This window comes from Hyla sarda, chromosome 4, assembly GCF_029499605.1.
Source record: "Hyla sarda isolate aHylSar1 chromosome 4, aHylSar1.hap1, whole genome shotgun sequence".
Lineage (NCBI taxonomy): Eukaryota > Metazoa > Chordata > Amphibia > Anura > Hylidae > Hyla > Hyla sarda.
The window spans coordinates 94646400-94665920 of NC_079192.1; the positions used below are offsets into that span (position 1 = coordinate 94646400).

The 19521-nt window shown below is 42.5% G+C and overlaps 1 protein-coding gene across 8 annotated transcripts in view; it reads right to left on the reverse strand.

The window, feature by feature from the left end:
- Positions 1-484: 484 nt before the first annotated feature.
- GLCE (glucuronic acid epimerase) overlaps positions 485-19521 on the reverse strand; it is a 75362-nt gene continuing 56325 nt past the window's right edge. For 4 of the 8 annotated variants that reach the window (XM_056571599.1, XM_056571602.1, XM_056571600.1 and 1 more), the window contains 3 exons: positions 9371-9942; positions 7707-7949; positions 485-3871 (listed from right to left, as the gene is read on the reverse strand). In XM_056571599.1, the coding sequence (XP_056427574.1) occupies positions 2847-3871; positions 7707-7949; positions 9371-9929 (1827 nt within the window). In that variant the 5' untranslated portion in view covers positions 9930-9942 and the 3' untranslated portion in view covers positions 485-2846. Of the gene's footprint in view, positions 3872-7706; positions 7950-8202; positions 8316-9370; positions 9943-12033; positions 12166-12454; positions 12571-19521 lie in introns of those variants that run through there. The other 4 variants (XM_056571598.1, XM_056571604.1, XM_056571606.1 and 1 more) reach the window with 4 other exon arrangements.

Genomic DNA, 19521 nt, shown 5'->3' on the forward strand with positions numbered 1-19521 from the left:
ATGGGGCCAGCAGGGGAGAGCTAGAAAAATTTGACTTTAAAGGGATTGTCTCATAAAAAAAGACAAGCCGGTCTATATGTCCTATTAGGGCAGATATATGTTCTAGGAGGAGGCCCCCCAATGAGCCAGGACTAAAAAAAAAAAAAAAAAAAAAAAATTTGAAAACAAAAATAAATACTCTGTAAGAGCAGCTCCGGCTGTACTGTGTGGAGTACGAGCCAACCCCTGTGTTCCATACAGTGGCGAGAGTCAGAGCCCAGGGGAAAACGTGGGGGTGTCCCAGAGGTTAGACACTCCACGATCAGTTTTAAGGGATGGAATACCCCTTTAAAAAGGTAGGCTTACATAAAGCACATCCCCACCATATTTCCTGCTGTGGATACGCCGGTGGCAGTCACAAGAGTGAGCTCCTTGCTGTGACCAGGTAGTTTTGTGCATTTGCTCATAGTGGCGGATTTCCTGCTGTAGATACAGTGCCTAATCATAGCAAAGGCACAGTGGGAAATCTGCCCCTACGAGCAGACACACAGAGCTAACTGGTCACAGCAGGGAGCTCGCTCTTGTGACTGCCGTCGGCGCATTCAAAGCGTGACTCTACAATTAAGCTGTATTTACACGTACAGTATCCTGCGCATTTGATGCGCAGGATTTGAAGCTGTTCAGTCATTTAGCTTACATTAAAAGCTTCAGCATAAAATCTGCTACTTCAAATCCTGTGCAAATATGCACAGGATACTGTATGTGCAAATACGCCCTTAAAGCTCAAGTCCCAAGTTTTTGGTCCATGTGATTTTCAGCCCCAGCGTAGGAAGATGCAGGCCATGCTGTGTGGTACAGGTGCCAAGGCAGCCGCACGACCCTCGGCGACGTTCTGTGCACGAGTCCTGTTCATAGGAAAAAGGTCTCATGCACAAAACTTCGCCAAGCCTTGGCGTACTGTACTGTCTATCATGGCCTGCGTCTCCCCACGCTGGAGCTGAAGATCACGAGATCCTAAAACTTGTGAAATCTATAGCACACTATCTGTACAGAGTAAATTCTTTTCAAGTGAAGTTTTTCACTATTGTACAGTTCAGTAAACTCATCCAGGAATGACGCAGTTTGAGAATGAAGACCAAATAAACAGACAAAGAAGCAAAAACACGACGACACAGCTTGGTAGTTACCTGATAAAGGCATTGTCACAGTGTTCTGCAGGGGATTCCACTCCTTTATAAATCTCTCTCTAACAATAAGTAATGCTCTTTATTATGAGTCTTATAAAATTATTCTGTTTTTGGCAGGTATAAAAACTATGTATTTTATATCTAGATGCAATGTAAATATTCTGTCTTCTATTTTGCAGAAACACTCGGCTCTGCCTCGGATGAGTCGGAAAGTTGGGGCAGAATCTTTGGAACCTTGCGTAAAGTTGAAGCAAGTGGTGGATAAACTTTATATTGGGCAGAATACAAGAACGCATGGCGAGTTAAAGTGCATTAGACAGTTCTAGTATATTGTTAAAAGAGTTTTCCGGGGGTTCAGAAGTCCCTATAACGTTGATCAGCATAAAGTTGTTTTGCTTATGAAATACAGAGGATTCATAAAGTTTTCATTTATTCTGACCATTTTCTGCCCCCCACGTTTTTTCTAGATGACTCTAGATGGTATGTGCTATAAGTAGGTTTGAGCAAATCGGTAAGATTCATGCAAATCAAACCTAATAAATTGGCATTCCATTTGTTTAGTCTTGTAAAGGTTGTTCTGCTTTCCATGCCCTGGGAGGGGTCTGAAATGTCCTAGGACAATCTTATTCCTGACCTTTTTGGGGTGATAAAACACAAAACTTTTACAAGACTAAATGAATCGACAGCAGAGTCATTAGATCTGGTTTGCATATTTCAGTAGGTTTGCTCAACACTAGTAATAAAGTCTTGAATTCAGCTCTGAACCACGTAACCAAGCTGGGAGTGGGCATGCTAAGAAATATGGGGTTTGCCTTGCCCAGTAGACCTTATTACTAAGGGTACTCATAGTAGAGCCCCCTCAAGATATAGTCTGCTGACTGTACACATGCAGTCTGTTTTCTGTTTTGCACATTAATGCGTTAGATGTTGCAAACGAAGCACTTTTTCTAATGTCAAACATTCATGCGTTGTTAGAAAAATTTCTAAACCTGGAATATGTAAACAACATCAGCTATGCAAAAGTAGAAGAGGACAGAACTGGAACAGGAGAGGTCATGTGACTGATCTGAACAAGTGGATCAAGACCAAATTCGAAGAACTATATCACAAAGTGAGAGAAGCTCTGATTTGGCACTGACTTCTGCAGGAAAAAATAGGACCCGGAAAATCCCTTTAATATAAAATTGCAATATGAACTTTGAAGGGAAGTTATACGATCGCTGCGCATTTCAGTCCTTGATGTCATTGAAAGATAACTAGTTACTTGTTATGATTGTCAACACAAAATATATCTACACTGGGAGTTCAAGTCACCAGCAACCAAAACCTCAAGTCCCTTTAACAGATAATGGGGATTTAAACATTGTTCCCTCCATTTCTATGACATCATGAGAACAGAAGGCACAGAATTAAACCAGGAAGAAAATCGTAGTTTAAAACCAACCTTACTTAGTCTGTCTGGTCCTAGGTTCCCAAAGACAAACCAATAAAGAAAGCATTTGTATGTTTAACACACATTATGGCAAGGCTGTACAGTGAGCGGCTCCCAGCTTTATCTGCCCTTCAGGATTTGTAACTCAGTAGCAGATATTGACCACTGTCAGCAAAGCATATAGAAAAGACTTGGGCATTGGTCGCGCCTGACAGCTTTTGGTTTCTGGCTGGTTTCCTGGCTACCTTCTAGTTATGTTTGGCCCTGCCTCCTTTAAGATAGGACTTCCAACGACGAACAAAGTCTCTAAATATTGGAGACCCGTCTATACTGGCAAGAAGCTGAAGTTGATTAATGTGGGTAGTGTGGTAGTCCCAACGGGCAAGGTTAGGGGCAGTACCTAGCATGAAGTGCCTTAAATCATAAATACTTCCAGAACCTGTGTCATAAAGAGGCAACATGGCATGAAGGGACTCAATTCCTCTCTCATATAGCAGCCTTGCTTCTTTGCCCTGTTTCTCCCCAGCAGTTTCTTTTAGATCATACAGACCAAGCAGAGCATAAATGAACCCATTTAGCACAAAGGAGCTCGGTGTAGTAGGGTACTCTTCATACCAGTCATATTTGTTCATAAAAACTGCTTTCACCCCATGTTTTTCTGAGGGCAATTTGAAAGGTGCAGTTGCCTTAAGTGCAGAGTCTAGATATACCTGCTCCTTGGTCAACAAGTAGGCCCGGACCAGTGTAGATATGGCCTGCCCTTGGGCCATTGCAGAGTACCACCCTGGTTCCAGCGCCTTGAACCCCTCCCCCAATTTTCTTGTCACCATAATGGGCCAGCCACCCTTAGCATCCTGATTCCTTACAAGCCAATCGCAGGCAGCAAAGAAGGCAGCTGTGTGGGCCGTAGTTGAGATGGTGATGTTATCCAAAAACCCACTTCCCCGGACAACAATGCGGACAACCTTCTTCGGCATGATCTTAGTCTGGCGTACGGCTTTTGTGTTGGACAGTCCTACTCCCTTTTTTAAATCGGTCAAAAGATCCCGGGTTAGTGTACCCCAAGTGGTTCTGGGTCCAATTCCATAATAGACATCACGGTTATGAAAAGCAATGAGCTGTGTATTGGTCAAGTAGTGTATAGTAAACAGCTGGTTCTTCTCGGTGGTCTCCAGTACCACAGAGATACTGCCATTAGTCAAGAACTTCAAGTCCAGGGACAGAATGAAATCCTTTGTGTTGCCCAGCAGTAGTGATGCTCCATCTGAAGCTTCTAAAAACAAAAAGGCAAAACAGAAAACAGGTGTAAGCAGGTGACAGAAAGAGGATAATCTAAAAATAAAACATTCTACAAATACATGTCATCTTCTCCCCCTCAATTTGTCTTATAAGCGGTTGCATGTATACAGACTTTAGTTACTTCAATTAACTCCTTCTTAAAAGAAAAAGTATCCTGTACAAAAACGTATCCCCTATCCTCGATCTGAAGCCCCCCCTGGCTAGAAGCAGGGGCCACCACGTCCCCTCCATATATCTCTAAGGGACAGCCGAAGATTGCCAAACGGATCACCCATAGAGATATATGGAAGGAGCGTGTCAGCCGTCGCTTTGTGCGGGAATCAACACGCCCCGTTCACAGAGAGTCAGGGCCCTGGACAGGAGATGAGGGGGGGTCTAACGTTCATAGAGAAGTTAGTTGGGTTGTTTTACAGATGTTGCGATTGGAATATGCAAACCACATACACAAAGGATTAGATTTATACTAACAGAATTATTCTCATCATCATAGAATTTTTTTTTTTTTTTTAATAAAAAAAAAAAAAACCTTCACTTTGTATTAGAGGGGCATTCCGCAGAAATAATTTAACACTGCTCAAAGGTGGATAGTGGATAGGAGAGGGGGGGGGGGGGCAGATACTGAAACCTGTACTCACCTGTTGTCAATGCCCCACCGATGCCAGTCCCCACTATAACAACTTCCGGATCTCCATCCAGACATACAGGAAACCAATCACTAGCTGAGGCGGGTCACCATTGTGGGCAGTGATTGGCATTTCCTGTGTGTCAGGAATAAGTAGTAGTAGTGTCAGGAACAACACCTGTGGGGAATTTGTGGCAGCTAAGAACAGTCCCCCCCCCCCCCCCCATCAGTTTTATTTCCCATAGAGATAAATTAATGGGCATGCTAAAATCCAAAATGCGTAACCTCTCTACCTTCCCATGAGATGGTCTTACGCCACCCATCCATTAAAAAGGTCACAGGGCATTAACACAGAGGTGTCTCACTGCTTATAAGGGGTTTTACCCCATCAGAAGTTGAAGCATCATGCTAGGGTATGCCAACATTTTCTGACTGCTGGAGGGGACCCCAAGAAACCCTCATAATTAAGGCTGTGGCTCCTTCAGGTTTTCCTCACACATCGGTACTTGGTTAGTTCTCTGCATCTGAACACCTCTAAGAACAATGACATCGCCACAAACACCAGATAACAGGTTATGTAATAATAAAATAAGACAAAAATGACAAATTTGGGGCCAGGTTTAATGGTTACAGCAATACAATAGGAAGAGAAAAGCCTGACTTAAACATACCCAAGTACCATGAGAGCAGCGAGGAGCAGACTCTTTATACAAGGCTAATGAGCCATCTCCCATGATGGACTTTGTAAGTAAGGAACGATCCTAAAGGGAGAATAAATATATGGCCGTTCCTCTCCATTGAGGCCCATTACTGTTTTCGCCATCTCCTCCTTACCGTTATGGCCTCTTTAACAAGCTTTTAACGTACTGAGGCTTCTCTGATCAATACCCATTAGGATTAACAAGTCAATCACTTCAGGATACAATGAAGTCACTTTTGTCATCACCTTCTAGATCAGTCCTTAAGGGATGGAGGGAACAGTCTTTCCCCCCACCCCTGGAAATAAATGCTAAAACTCCTGACACGGCTGACAAATTGCTCTGTCAGCTCAAAATGAGAGGTCTGCATCCAACTCTGCTTACAGCAGGGGTGAGGCGATTTATATATTATTCACAGTTTGCCGTTTTAGTGAAGTCAATAAATATATTTCATTAGACATATCAGTATTTCCCAACCAGTGTGCCTCCAGCAGTTGTAAAACTACAACAACATGAAGGAAGATGTCCGGGCACGCAGGGAGTTTTAGTTTTGCAATAGCTGGAGGCACACTGGTTGGCAAACACTGGTCCAGAGGACAGGAAAGGCTAAATTTAGAGATACCACTTGTTGCAGAGGACATGGGTGCTTTTCACAATTTAGATTTACTGAAGATTAAATGTACTGAAGATTAAATTAAGATGTTTAAATAGAAGTAATTTACAAATCTGTTTTAACCTTCTGGCACCAGTTGATTTAAAAAAAAAAAAAAATGTTTTCCAGTGGAGTACCCCTTTAAGGCCAAAATGGGCTGTGTCCTTAAGGGGTTGAACTTTTTAGGCAGTTTGTTTTCCAGTTGACTGACTCTGAAACTGCCTAAAAAGTTCAACCCCTTAAGGACACAGCCCATTTTGGCCTTAAAGGGGTACTCCACTGGAAAACATTTTTTTTTAAATCAACTGGTGCCAGAAGGTTAAAACAGATTTGTAAATGACTTCTACTTAAAAATCTTAATCTTTCCAGTACTTATCAGCTGTTATTAGCTCCGCAGGAAGTTCTTTTCTTTTTGGATTTCCTTTCTGTCTGACCACAGTGCTCTCTGCTGACACCTCTGTCCATGTCAGGAACTGTCCAGAGTAGGAGCAAATCCCCACAGCAAACCTATCCTGCTCTGAACAGTTTCTGACATGGACGGAGGTGTTAGCAGAGAGCACTGTGGTCAGACAGAAAGGAAATCTATGGAGCAAATAGCAGCTGATAAGTACTGGAAGGATTAAAGGGGAATTCTTGTGGGAAAAAAAAAGGTTTTCAAATCAACTGGTGCCAGAAAGTTAAACAGATTTGTAAACGACTCATTTAAAAAACTTAACCCTTCCAGTACTTATTAGCTGCTGTATATTAGAGATATACCACAGAGAAATGTATGAAGTTCTTTCCAGTCTGACAACAGTGCTCTCTGCTGACATCTCTGTCCATGTCAGGAACTGTCCAGATTAGAAGCATATCCCCATAGAAAACCTCTCCTGCTCTGGACAGTTCCTGACACGGACAGAGATGTCAGCAGAGAGCACTGTGGTAAGACTGGAAAGAACTGAACAATTTTCTCTGTAGTATACAGCAGCTGATAAGTACTGGAAGGGTTCAGATTTCGAAATAGAAGTAATTTACAAATCTGTAACTGTCTGGCACCAGTTTATTTAAAGAAATGTTTTACAGCGGAGTACCCCTTTAAAGGACACATTTCCATTTTTTGTGTTTTTGTTTTTTCCTCCGCCTTTTAAGCCTTTTAATTTTCCCACCTACAGTCCCACATAAGGGCTTTTGCATGACCAATTGTTCTTTGTAATGAGAGTTTTACCATAAGATGTACAGAGAAACCAAAAAATTATTATTTGAAGACAGAAATTTATAAGAAAACGCAGTGCACTTTATGGTAAAACAGATACATTATACCCAATTTATATAGTTTTTCTATTATTGTACTATTTAAAAAAAAAATGCTAACTTTTTACATGGGGATGTATGAAGGCTCATTTTTGTGCCCTGATCTGTAGTTTTTAATCAGTACCATTTTTGGTGTTTTGTTGGGACTTTGTTTGCTTTTTATTAATTTTTTTCTGATGTGATAACATTTTTTTTTTTTTTTATAATTGGATTGGCAGCAGGAGGCAGGTAAGGGGACCCTTTTCCGCCATTTTAGCTCACCGAATCCACAGAGCTAACCAGCACCATCTACTTTCACTTCAGATGCCGTGATCGGCATTGAACTAACAGTCTAAAAGGGTTAAATGACGGCAGCAACGGGTCCAACTGACAGTAACAACACTCACTGCTCTGAAGCAAGCACAGCTCATGCGCTTGCTTCAAAGTCACTTAAGTTGTCAGGGCATACAGGTACACCCTACGTTACTTAAGGATTAACAGGTTAATGTGCATGTTGGTTTACAATAGTCTCAGAAAATGTTATCAAATGATTGTCGCCCAGACTCACCTGGTACAACAAAATGTCTGACATAACTATTCCTTGTCTTATCATAGACTGTAGTGACTGATGCTCCTTTAGGAACAGTCCATGTACCCAGCATTCCTTCTGTTTTGTCATCCGCCTTCTCATACACCTCCATGTGTGGAGGCTTCTCTGTCAAATTCTTGCTGTAGTGACTTAACCCATACTGGGCAATCTGGATTGGGTAAAAATACCCCTGTGGTCCCCACTGGGTGGATAATGGGACACCTATGGAAAGACAACACAGAGGTAGTACAAACCATTTGTTAAGGGGGTAAAACAGAAATTCACACAAACATTATTTATACATGAATTGGCTGGTCCTGATACCAGGGAAACCTGGCCAGAAGAAACAGAGGACAGGGTGCCCACAATGATCTAGGTAAACATGCCCTATGATTGTGCATAGATTGGGGGGGGCCTCATGTACTTGGACTTGATTTAAGTAGATACAAAAGAGAGAAAAAAGGCTGGTGCGCACCTTGTGCAGGTAAACCGGGAGTACAGTGGAATAAGTAGAGAGAAACATGGCCAACAAGTTGGACCCTTAGCTGAGGGTGTTCTGCTTAGAGCATCTGATACAGCTTGTAGTAGTGGGTCGCAGCCTCCCGGTTCCTCTGGATTTTCTACTGGCAAGTCCGGTGCAATCACAGGGGTGGAGGCAGGTCGGGATAATCTTAAAAATGGAACATCAATAGGGGCGCAGACATCTGGGCTTCATAAAATTGACTTTATTTACAAGATGCCTTTTTAATCTTTTTTTAATAAATTCCATTTTATGAAGCCCAGAGGTCTTTGCCCCTACTGATGTTCCATTTTTAAGGTTATCCTGACCTGCCTCCACCCCTGGACTTGATTTAAGAAATTCACAAATGTATATAATCTTTGCCATTCACTTTTGGTTTTCGAATTGTCTTTAAAACAAAAGTAAAAAAAAAAAAAAAAAAAAAACTTGCAGCCCACGTTTGTAGGCTGCATTGCCCAGAAAAAAAAAAATAAAAAAAAAAAAAATAAAAGTAAAGAATAGGGGGTTGGCAACCCTGTACAATACATAGGAGATGAAAGAAAAAAAAAAAAAAAAAAAAAAAAAAAAAAAAAACACAAACTTCAACCTCACCTACCTCTGTTCCTCCATAGCACTGCTACAGGAATTCGGTCCTCCGGTCCAGTCTTCTTCCGTGTGCATGGATCGTCACACTGCGCTCAGCCCATCACCAGCCGAGGAGGGACATCACTGCAGCCAGTCATAGGCTGTGCGCAGTGTAACGATCTGTGCACATGGAAGAAGACTGGACCGGAGGTTACTAGGAAGAGTTTACTAGAAAGTAAAAAGAGATTTGCGCCACACATGTCAAGTTGTCTTAGTATAAAGTAGGTGAGGCAAAAAATAAGTACCACTATTTGGCGCGAAGCCACTGGAAAGTCTCTAACCACAGCAGCCCAGACTTAGCTTTTTGGTGTATGTGAAGAGAGAAATTTCTGAAAATGTGACCTGTACAAAATTTATCAAATGCTCGGAGACCATTTCATAAATCTGGTGTTCCTACATATTACCAGCACACAAAAAAAGGTGTAGAAAAATGCTTCACTTACACTATTATGAAATACAGGTTAAATGGACGCAGCATAAGAAGGCCAGGACAGCTTACCTTCTACACCACTGATGCACTTGACTCGATCTCTAACTTCTACATTATAACCTTCAAAGGACATAAATACTCCGTCAGAATAGTACGGGCCACGCTGTGCATATACTTTGGAGTAGCTGTGGGAAAACTCAAATCGTTCAAAGCCATCATACTGGGCAATTTTCCCATAAACCTCAAAGTACTTCTCCATCCAGGAAAAGGGCATGTAAACTTCATTGCCCTCCCGCCTGCATCGCACATTCTGATCTTCATTGATCACACAGTCTATCTCCTCATACTTCAGTCCAGTCCCCTTACTGTCCACCAGAGGTGGTGCCTTCTGCTGCTCCTGTGGAGAGGCCTCCTCAGATCGGAGCTGTCCATTGGCAGCATTACTCTCTGAAGCTGCTGCCCTCTTCTCAAGGCTTTCAACCCTCAAGCCCAACTGTGGTCCCGACGGAAGGGAAGAGGAATGGTCATTGGAAGAGCATTTGTTCCACAGCAAGACGGTCACCAGGGTGAAGAGCGAGCAGATAAATATAAGAGTCTTATAATTGACTCGGGCTGCCAAGCAACGCATGTTCACACCATACCTATAAGGGAAAAGAGCAAAGGAAGAATTATTTTTCCATCAACTGTCAAAATATAAACAAATTAGAAATAAAAATGACAAACTATAGTAACTTACTATTAATACAAAAGGGGGTTATCCCATGAATCTATTTCATACAAAAAAAAAAAAAAAAAAAAAAAGAAAACTGTTAGCCATTTTTATGTATTTTTAGCATATCAGATTTCCTAGCATAATTCGCTTTTCTTTTCTTTGCTCCCTTGACTCCCCCTTGGTGTGAGGGCGCTTCACCCTCTTCACTGCGCTCATCTTTGCGATAGCTCTACTATTTGTGTCACAAGAAGGTAGTCCAGATGGCACTATCGCTTAATCGGGGCACGTACAGGCGAGTCTCAGGAGATTGGCTACTATGGGCAAACTTAGTCCTAATGCGGAGTCTGGCGGTGCTAGAGAACCACAAAAGACTAAATCAACAGCAAACCAGCAAAGACACAAACAATAATCCGCACTCACCATTCAACTCCAGGCTTCCAGTTCCTACATGGAATCACTAGCGGACCCGGTCGGAACTTGTTTGCAGAGCGCTCAGAAGTGAGGCAACTGCCGACTGTTTCGTGCTGCGTGTGCTTCTTCTGGGCTGAAGAAGCCCACACAGCGCAAAATTGCCGGCGCTCTGAACACTCTGCAAACAAGTTCCGACCGCGTCCGCTACAGATTCCATGTAGGAACTGGAAGCCTGGAGTTTAACAGTGAGTGCGGAGTACCGTTTGTTTCTTTGCTGATTTGCTCTACTATTAGTAGCAGTAGTGCTAGGTGCTACAGCAGTGCCCTGTTAACTTGAATAGACAACACTGAAGCACCTTGAACCGCTGCCACAAACAGAACGACAACTACGAGTACAAGTTGTAAACATTGAAGAGAATGCATCACACAAGTGCCGCAGCCTTTTCAAAAAGCTGGCCTGAATAGGTCCCGAAACACGCTGATCTCACATCAAGGGCCTATCAACCCATTCTTGGTTGCAGCTCACTATGGAAAGTTATAGGTGCCAAATGACAGAAGTGTTCCCCATCATCAGCCTACCCAAGGTTACAGATCAGGACAAAAGCCAGGCCCATGTGTTAGGTTAAAGGCAGAGATGCCTTGAGCTATTTCCCGGACCAATCATGGACACCAGCTCCTTAGATTAGATTAGAGATTTCGGATTTTTTAACCATCTAAAACCTTTCAGTGTATATCTGGAATATAGGGGGTTATCCTTATCCAATCAGAGCTCATGTCACACACTGAACTGCTCTGGGCTGTGTGTAGCATAGTGAAGGAGGAAGTTCTCCCCTGTATGGCTTCAGATGATGTCACGCCTGCTGGGGAACGCCCCTTCCCAGTCTGTGAATCTGACAGACTGAGCAGAAGATACAGAGCAATATCAAGGTAGAAAACAAAAAATAATAATAAAAAATAAAAGGCAGGGGGTAGTTCATCATGATGGAGGCAGTGAAATGGGAGGATTACACAATTTAACAAGATAAGAGGTACTCTTTAATAATCTTCTAGATCTGCTTCTGGAACAACTGTGGTTGGCAAGTTCACCAAAATGAGTATATGAGAGAGAGTCTACCATGTGCACTGTCATACCATCTGGTAAAACGCATCGGTAACAATGAATGTAACCCTAGATCTTGCCAGCTACCATAACCAAACAATAGGAAGTATATGACAATGCTATAAACTAGAACAACCAACTGGACAACATCTGCTCCACACTGATCTGATGGTAAGCAGCGAGATGTTTCTATGAAGCGAGAACATGAACTTTGGCTGTGGATTATATAGCTGAACATGTTTCAGCTTGAAGGGTTTATTACAAGGTAAAAGAAATTAAAAACGAGCCTAAAAACTGCATGACATGCCATTTGGCAGACAACGGCAGGAACGACGCTGTGTGTACAGGCACCTAAAGAGTAGCATATGTCGGCAATTACAACTAAAACCCTGAACTAACCATCTGCAGTTGAGAAACCTTATTTATAGAATTGGAAATACATTCAGACGCACTCCGTTAAAAAAACAAACAAAACATAATGTATGTATATAAAAGACTAAAATATTATACCTTCCCCGCTGAGCGCTGCAAGTTAAAGGTTGCGTTGCTAAATCCGTGATGGGAAAGTTAAGCCAATAGAAGCGGCAACAGCTGACTAAATGCTCCACGTCAGCAGCAGGATTTCTGGACTGAAGTGATAAGACTGTGAGAGCTGTGTCTATTAAATCCGCCTCTCACAGGGTTGTCAGCACAATCCACATCATCATCCATCTGGATCGGAACACACACATACACATTTCTATAGCGCTGCCTCCATATAAAGACAAGATAAACAATATACAATCTGCATGCTCCCTATAAACCCTGCTCCTGATGTTTACAGCTCAGGGCATGGCTACATGTCGCATATGCTGCACATCTATGCACACATCACATGCCCGGATTATGCTGCAACTTCATACCGCCCCGTACATCAGAACAACTCATTTACTGTGCAAATTTATGGAGGAGCAACATTCTTTCTATACACTGCATAACTTTACTGCTTCCCTGTGCCTGGATACAAAGAACATAGAGGGAGATTTATCAAAACCGGTCAGAGGAAAAGTTGCCCATAGCAACCAATCAGATCGCTTCTTTCATTTTGCAGAGGCCTTGTTAAAAATGAAAGAAGCGATCTGATTGGTTGCTATGGGCAACTGGGAAATTTTTCCTTTGTACTGGTTTTGATAAATCTCCCCCATAGACCTGTAATCCTCATATATGGTGCACTGAAAGGGAAGCTTTATGCTGGATTAACATCAATTGTGAAATATCTTCATCAAGGGATTAACTCATTTCCCTTCATGTTTCCACTACTTTATACTCCTAGGAGCCATGCGCAGTGTTAAAGGGGTACTCCACTGCCCCAGCGTTTGGAACATTGAATGCAAGTCTATAGAGGGGGGGGGGGGGGGGGGGGGGGGGGTTTGTAATGTCACGCCACGCCCCTCAATGCAAGTCTATTGGGGGGGGGGGGGGGGGGGGTTGTAATGTCACGCCCCGGCCCTCAATGCAAGCCTATTGGGGAGGGGGGGGGGGGTTGTAATGTCACGCCACGCCCCTAAGTGCAAGTCTATGGGGGGGGGGGGGTTGTAATGTCACGCCACGGCCCTCAATGCAAGTCTATGGGAGGGGGTGGGGGTTGTGATATCACGCCACGGCCCTCAATGCAAGTCTATGGAGTCTATGGTACTACACTTCCCCAGCATTCGGAACACTTTGTTCCGAACTTCAGATGGGGGGTTTGTAATGTCACGCCACGGCCCTCAATGCAAGTCTATAGGAGGGGGCGTGGCGTGACATTACACCCCCCATCTGAAGTTTGGAACAAAGTGTTCTGAATGCTGGGGAAGTGTAGTACCCCTTTAACAACTTAGCATCGCACGGATCCAGAAAGGGCTGTTCATAGATTAATATAGGCCCAGACTGTACCAAGGCATGTGTCCTAATTCATACTGTATTACAGAGTTATTCTTCTAGAAGCCCTGCGGTAGAACCACAAGGTTCCATACTGTAAACCGTATAAGTGCAGTTCCTGCACATTATATGGGTCTGTTCACATGGGATAGATGTGGGCATGAGCCTCAATTCTATACAGTATATTGTCAGCCGAAAACCATTAACAGAATGTTGTTAACTCATTAACACCCTGATATTTTCCCTCCTTCAGCTAGTTTATGTAAAGGATACAACACCTAACACATACAGAAAAATACAAAAAACAATCCCAGTAATTCTGGCCTTGTGGACACAGAGGAAAAAGGACAAGGAATATTTCCTCTACAACGTTTAGTTTGTAAATCCTTTTTCTGCTCTACGCTGAAATAAGAAATGATGCAGAATTGGTGCTTAAAGGGGTATTCCAGGGGAAAAAATAAAATAAAAAAACTTTTTTAAACAGATTTGTAAATTACTTCTATTAAAAAATCTTAATCCTTTCAGTACTTATGAGCTTCTGAAGTTAAGGTTGTTCTTTTCTGTCTAAATCCTCTCTGATGACACCTGTCTCGGGAAACACCCAGTTTAGAAGAGGTTTGCTATGGGGATTTGCTTCTAAACTGGGGGTTTCCCGAGACAGGTGTCATCAGAGAGAATGTAGACAGAAAACAACCTTAACTTCAGAAGCTCAAAAGTACTGAAAGGATTAAGATTTTTTAATAGAAGTAATTTACAAATCGGTTAAACTTTCTGGAGCCAGTTGATATAGCCAGTTGATATATATAAAAAAAAGTTTTTTTCCTGGAATACCCCTTTAACCGGCACATAATGTGTCAGATTTGTAGCAGAAATAAAAAAGCCCAATAGACTTCAATAAGCCGTTTCCTTAATTCTTCCGGCAGAATTCAAATCAGAGCCAATAATTTAAAAAAGGGGTACTCCGGTAAAAAAACTACTTTTTTTAACCAACTGGTGCCAGAAAGTTAAACAGATTTGTAAATTACTTCTATTAAAAAAATCTTAATCCTTCCAGTACTTGTTAGCTGCTTGATACTACAGAGGGTTTTTATTTATTTTTTTGGAACACAGTGCTCTTTGCTGAATCACGAGCACAGTGCTCTCTGCTGACATCTCTGTCCATTTTAAGAACTGTCCAGAGTAGGAGAAAATCCCCATAGCAAACATATGCTGCTCTGGACAGTTCCTAAAATGGACAGATGTCAGCAGAGCAGCATGTTTGCTATGGGGATTTTCTCCTACTCTGGACAGTTCTTAAAATGGACAGAGATGTCAGCAGAGAGCACTGTGCTCGTGATTCAGCAGAAAGCTCTGTGTTCCAAAACGAAAAGTATTTCCTCTAGTAGTATTCAGCAGCTAATAAGTACTGGAAGGATTAAGATTTTTTTTAATAGAAGCAATTTACAAATCTTTTTATCTTTGGCACCAGTTGATAAAAAAAAATATTATAATAATTCCATCGGAGTACCCCTTTAAGTGCATAAGAGTGAACATGGTCATGGAAATAAAAATAGGTATGGATTTCACCAAAAATTACTCAGTGTGACCATACTCTAATGTTTTTATTTGATCAAATTGTGTCTCATGTTTTAACAACAATGTACAAATAGATAAATATTTTTCTATTTGTCCCTTTCCCCTCCTACATTCATATGTCTGGCTGAAAGACTACATGTAAAAACAACTATCTACAGCAGGAGCCTCCCCACTATGCTCTACCTACAGTAGGAACTAAAGATCGGTCCACCCACCGACAAATGTAAACCCCAACTCAGTCAGGCTGGGTTCACATCACGTTTTCCCCCTACGGTTCCCGTATACGGTTTCATTATTGGAACCATTAGCAAACATATCGGAAACCGTATCCATAGACAAATTATGGAAAACCATATGCACAATGATGCATCCGGTTTGCTTCCAGTACGTTTTTTTTTCTCCGTACTCAAGACAGGGGTTGGCCATGGTTTTTTGTCCAGGTCAAAAACCATATTGTAACCACATAGGTTTTTTTTTTTTTTATACATGAAAGTTAATGAGAACCGTAGTTTTATACGGGTCAATCCAGTTAACAGTATACTGTTTTTACTTTGCACATGCGCATTGGGATCTCACTTTCAATAGAATACAAACTTTAATAAAATTGTTAATCTTAAAAACTGATTTTATTTAAAAAACCGTATGCACATATTTTCAAACAGTATACGGTTAAAAAACGCATTTGGTTGATTTTTTTTTTTTAGGCACAAGGTTTTGTAGGGTTTTGTCTGTTTTTGAGCCATACAGTTTGAGTTTAAAAAACCCCGGGACAAGCAGGGCCCTGCGCACCCCAGGGCTCTGTGCACCCCGGCTGTGTGACACGCCCCGGCTCACACAGCAGGCTGATTGACAAGCCAGGAGCCTGCACAGAGCCCTGCTTGTACTGCACTAATTTCCTTTATTTGGTCTCCTCAGAGACACACAGGCAATAGCAGCAGGGACAGCATTTTTCTTTTACCTAAAAATCTACGAAATTTTTTAATGTACATATATAGTTAGTATCTACAGATTATAAAACATTTCTGAAAATGACAGGTACACTTCAACCCCAGTTAAAAGAGGTACTCCACTGGCCAGTGTTCTGGCTGCGTTCGGAACACTTAGATCCAAATTCTGTGCACGTTGCGGGGGTCGGCCACAACCCCCTCGTGCCGTCAGGCAGCCACACCCCCTCCCAGACTTGCATTGGGGGGGTGTGGTTGACCCCTGCAGCGCACAGTGTTCGGAACGAAATTTTCTGAACGCAGCCGGAACACTGGCCAAGGGATTTCTAAAAAACAGTTTGTACCAGGAGAACATGTAGAAAATCCTGCAGACTGATAAACAGCGAGGAAGGTTTAGCTCCTTTTTATCTTTATTTGTAAATTTAGTTTCCCTTTGATACATGAATAATATGCAAATCATTCTATTTGGTTGTTAATGTGTTAAACTCCACAAATTTTTATTTATTTTTTTTAATACAAACTACCATCTTGTGTAAATACACCCGTAATGGATGGGTACTTAGAAAAGACAATTCTAAAGTGTACCGCCACTAATTGTGACGGTGAAAGATGCCAAAAGGGATGTCCTGGCCGTTCTGTAGTCCAGGCAACTAAATCCCAGAAGCCTTTTCTGAAGGGCTCCAAGTAGATTTCAAGCATGATAAAGAACCATCAGCGATAGTCAGCCAAACCACATACAAGCCCCCATGTCGTATGCACCAACACATTCTGGGCCCAGACTGATGCCCAGTGGGCACATATCAGCCACCTACTCAACACCTCCACCCTGCTAGAAGTACATAGCCAAGACGTGAAGACGAGAAGCGTTCGCTATAACTCCCAGAGGCCACACACCGTGTTGGCTGCCACTTTCCTCCATGCATTTCTAATCGGAGAGGAGAAAAAGAAATAAATAAAGCAGCGTTGCACTGTTTAATGTGAATACAGATGTTCGCTAATTGGTTCAACCCTAATTGAATTCAGATCAGTGTGCAGCCTACTGAATGCGAGAACAGCCCTCCCCGACAACACGCTGAATGCCAGCCTCCTCCTATGCCACCACTTCTCTAAGTGCTCCCTCGGAGAACGAAGCAGAACAGGTAAGTCAGGGACAAGTGTGAACAAATAGCACAAAATATATAGGAGATGAAAATACTCAGCTAATCTCAGATAATCTTTGTGTTTATACCATATCTGTACACTACAGTGACCATCCTAGCCCCCAGTTTATATTATACTGCTAGAACTAATGCAGTATTTCCCAACCAAAGTGCCTTTAGCTGTTGCAAAACTACAATTACCAGCATGCCCGGACAGCCAAAGGCTGTCCGGGCATGCTGGGAATTGTGGTTTTGCAACAGCTGGAGGCACACTGGACTAATGTTATAAAAAAAAAAAAATATTTATATATATATATATATATATATATATATATATATATATATATATATATATATATATATATATATATATATATATATATATAGTTTATCTTATCCAAACACATATATCGAACATGTTCTGAGGTCATCAGTGAAGCTCCAAGGATTTATCAATACATAGCCATGTAAATTTGAAATTCTTCGAACACTGGGTAACCAAGTCTACAGAGACGTAATGGAGGCCATACTTACTGTATAGATTCTTTCCATACTATATTGTATCAGGACAACAGGGAGTATATATAACAAACATATTTTGGTCTCCAGCATAGCTCCACTATGGCTGTTATCCAGCTTTCCAAAGTGGCTTGAAGGCAAATATCATGGCTATCAATGGGTGCAATTCTCACTACATAACTAGTCTCATACCACTGTGCACAGGTACTATGATTTGTGCCATTGTATGTACTATCAAGTGTATAGTACTGGTACCAGGTTTGCACTGCTGCTGTAACCACCATGTATGTACTAGCGCTGGTACCATTGGCTTAGCAGTAGGTACCACCATGTAAAGTACTACTGCTTGTACCATAGGTACTAGGTTTGGTCTCTACTGTGTAAGTACTAATGCTGGCACTATTAGTATAAGAGTTGGTCTTTACTGTGCAAGAATTACTGTTGTACAAGTAAGTCACCAATGAGACAAATAAGGCAGCACTTACCACTTCTGTTTTTTTTTTCAAGCTTTAGTTGCTGCCTGTCCAGTATGATTGTGTGTTATACAGGACAGGCACACGTTCAGAGATACAGAGAAACTTCAATTTTACCATTTGGGGCTTCTTCCGGCTCCCTCTACTACTACTACTATTGGTACTAGGGCTGGTCCCACTGTGTAAACACTACTACTGGTACTAGGGCTGGTCCCCACTGTGTAAACACTACTACTGGTACTGGTCCCCACTGTGTAAACACTACTACTGGTACTAGGGCTGGTCCCCACTGTGTAAACACTACTACTGGTACTAGGTCTTGTCCCACTGTGTAAACACTACTACTGGTACTGGGGCTGGTCCCCACTGTGTAAACACTACTACTGGTACCCACTGTGTAAACCCTACTACTGGTACTGGGGCTGGTCCCACTGTGTAAACACTACTACTGGTACTAGGGCTTGTCCCACTGTGTAAACACTACTACTGGTACTAGGGCTTGCCCCACTGTGTAAACACTACTACTGGTACTAGGGCTTGTCCCCACTGTGTAAACACTACTACTGGTACTAGGGCTGGTCCCCACTGTGTAAACACTACTACTGGTACTAGGGCTTGTCCCCACTGTGTAAACACTACTACTGGTACTGGGGCTGGTCCCACTGTGTAAAACACTACACAGTGGGGACCAGCCCCAGTACCAGTAGTAGTGTTTACACAGTGGGGACAAGCCCTAGTACCAGTAGTAGTGTTTACACAGTGGGGCAAGCCCTAGTACCAGTAGTAGTGTTTACACAGTGGGGACAAGCCCTAGTACCAGTAGTAGTGTTTACACAGTGGGGACCAGCCCCAGTACCAGTAGTAAACACTACTACTGGTACTGGGGCTGGTCCCCACTGTGTAAACACTACTACTGGTACTAGGGCTTGTCCCCACTGTGTAAACACTACTACTGGTACTAGGGCTTGTCCCCACTGTGTAAACACTACTACTGGTACTGGGGCTGGTCCCACTGTGTAAACACTACTACTGGTACCCACTGTGTAAACCCTACTACTGGTACTGGGGCTGGTCCCCACTGTGTAAACACTACTACTGGTACCCACTGTGTAAACCCTACTACTGGTACTGGGGCTGGTCCCACTGTGTAAACACTACTACTGGTACTAGGGCTTGTCCCACTGTGTAAACACTACTACTGGTACTAGGGCTTGTGCCACTGTGTAAACACTACTACTGGTACTAGGGCTTGTGCCACTGTGTAAACACTACTACTGGTACTAGGGCTTGTGCCACTGTGTAAACACTACTACTGGTACTAGGGCTTGTCCCCACTGTGTGAACACTACTACTGGTACTAGGGCTGGTGCCCACTGTGTAAACACTACTACTGGTACTAGGGCTGGTGCCCACTGTGTAAACACTACTACTGGTACTAGGGCTGGTCCC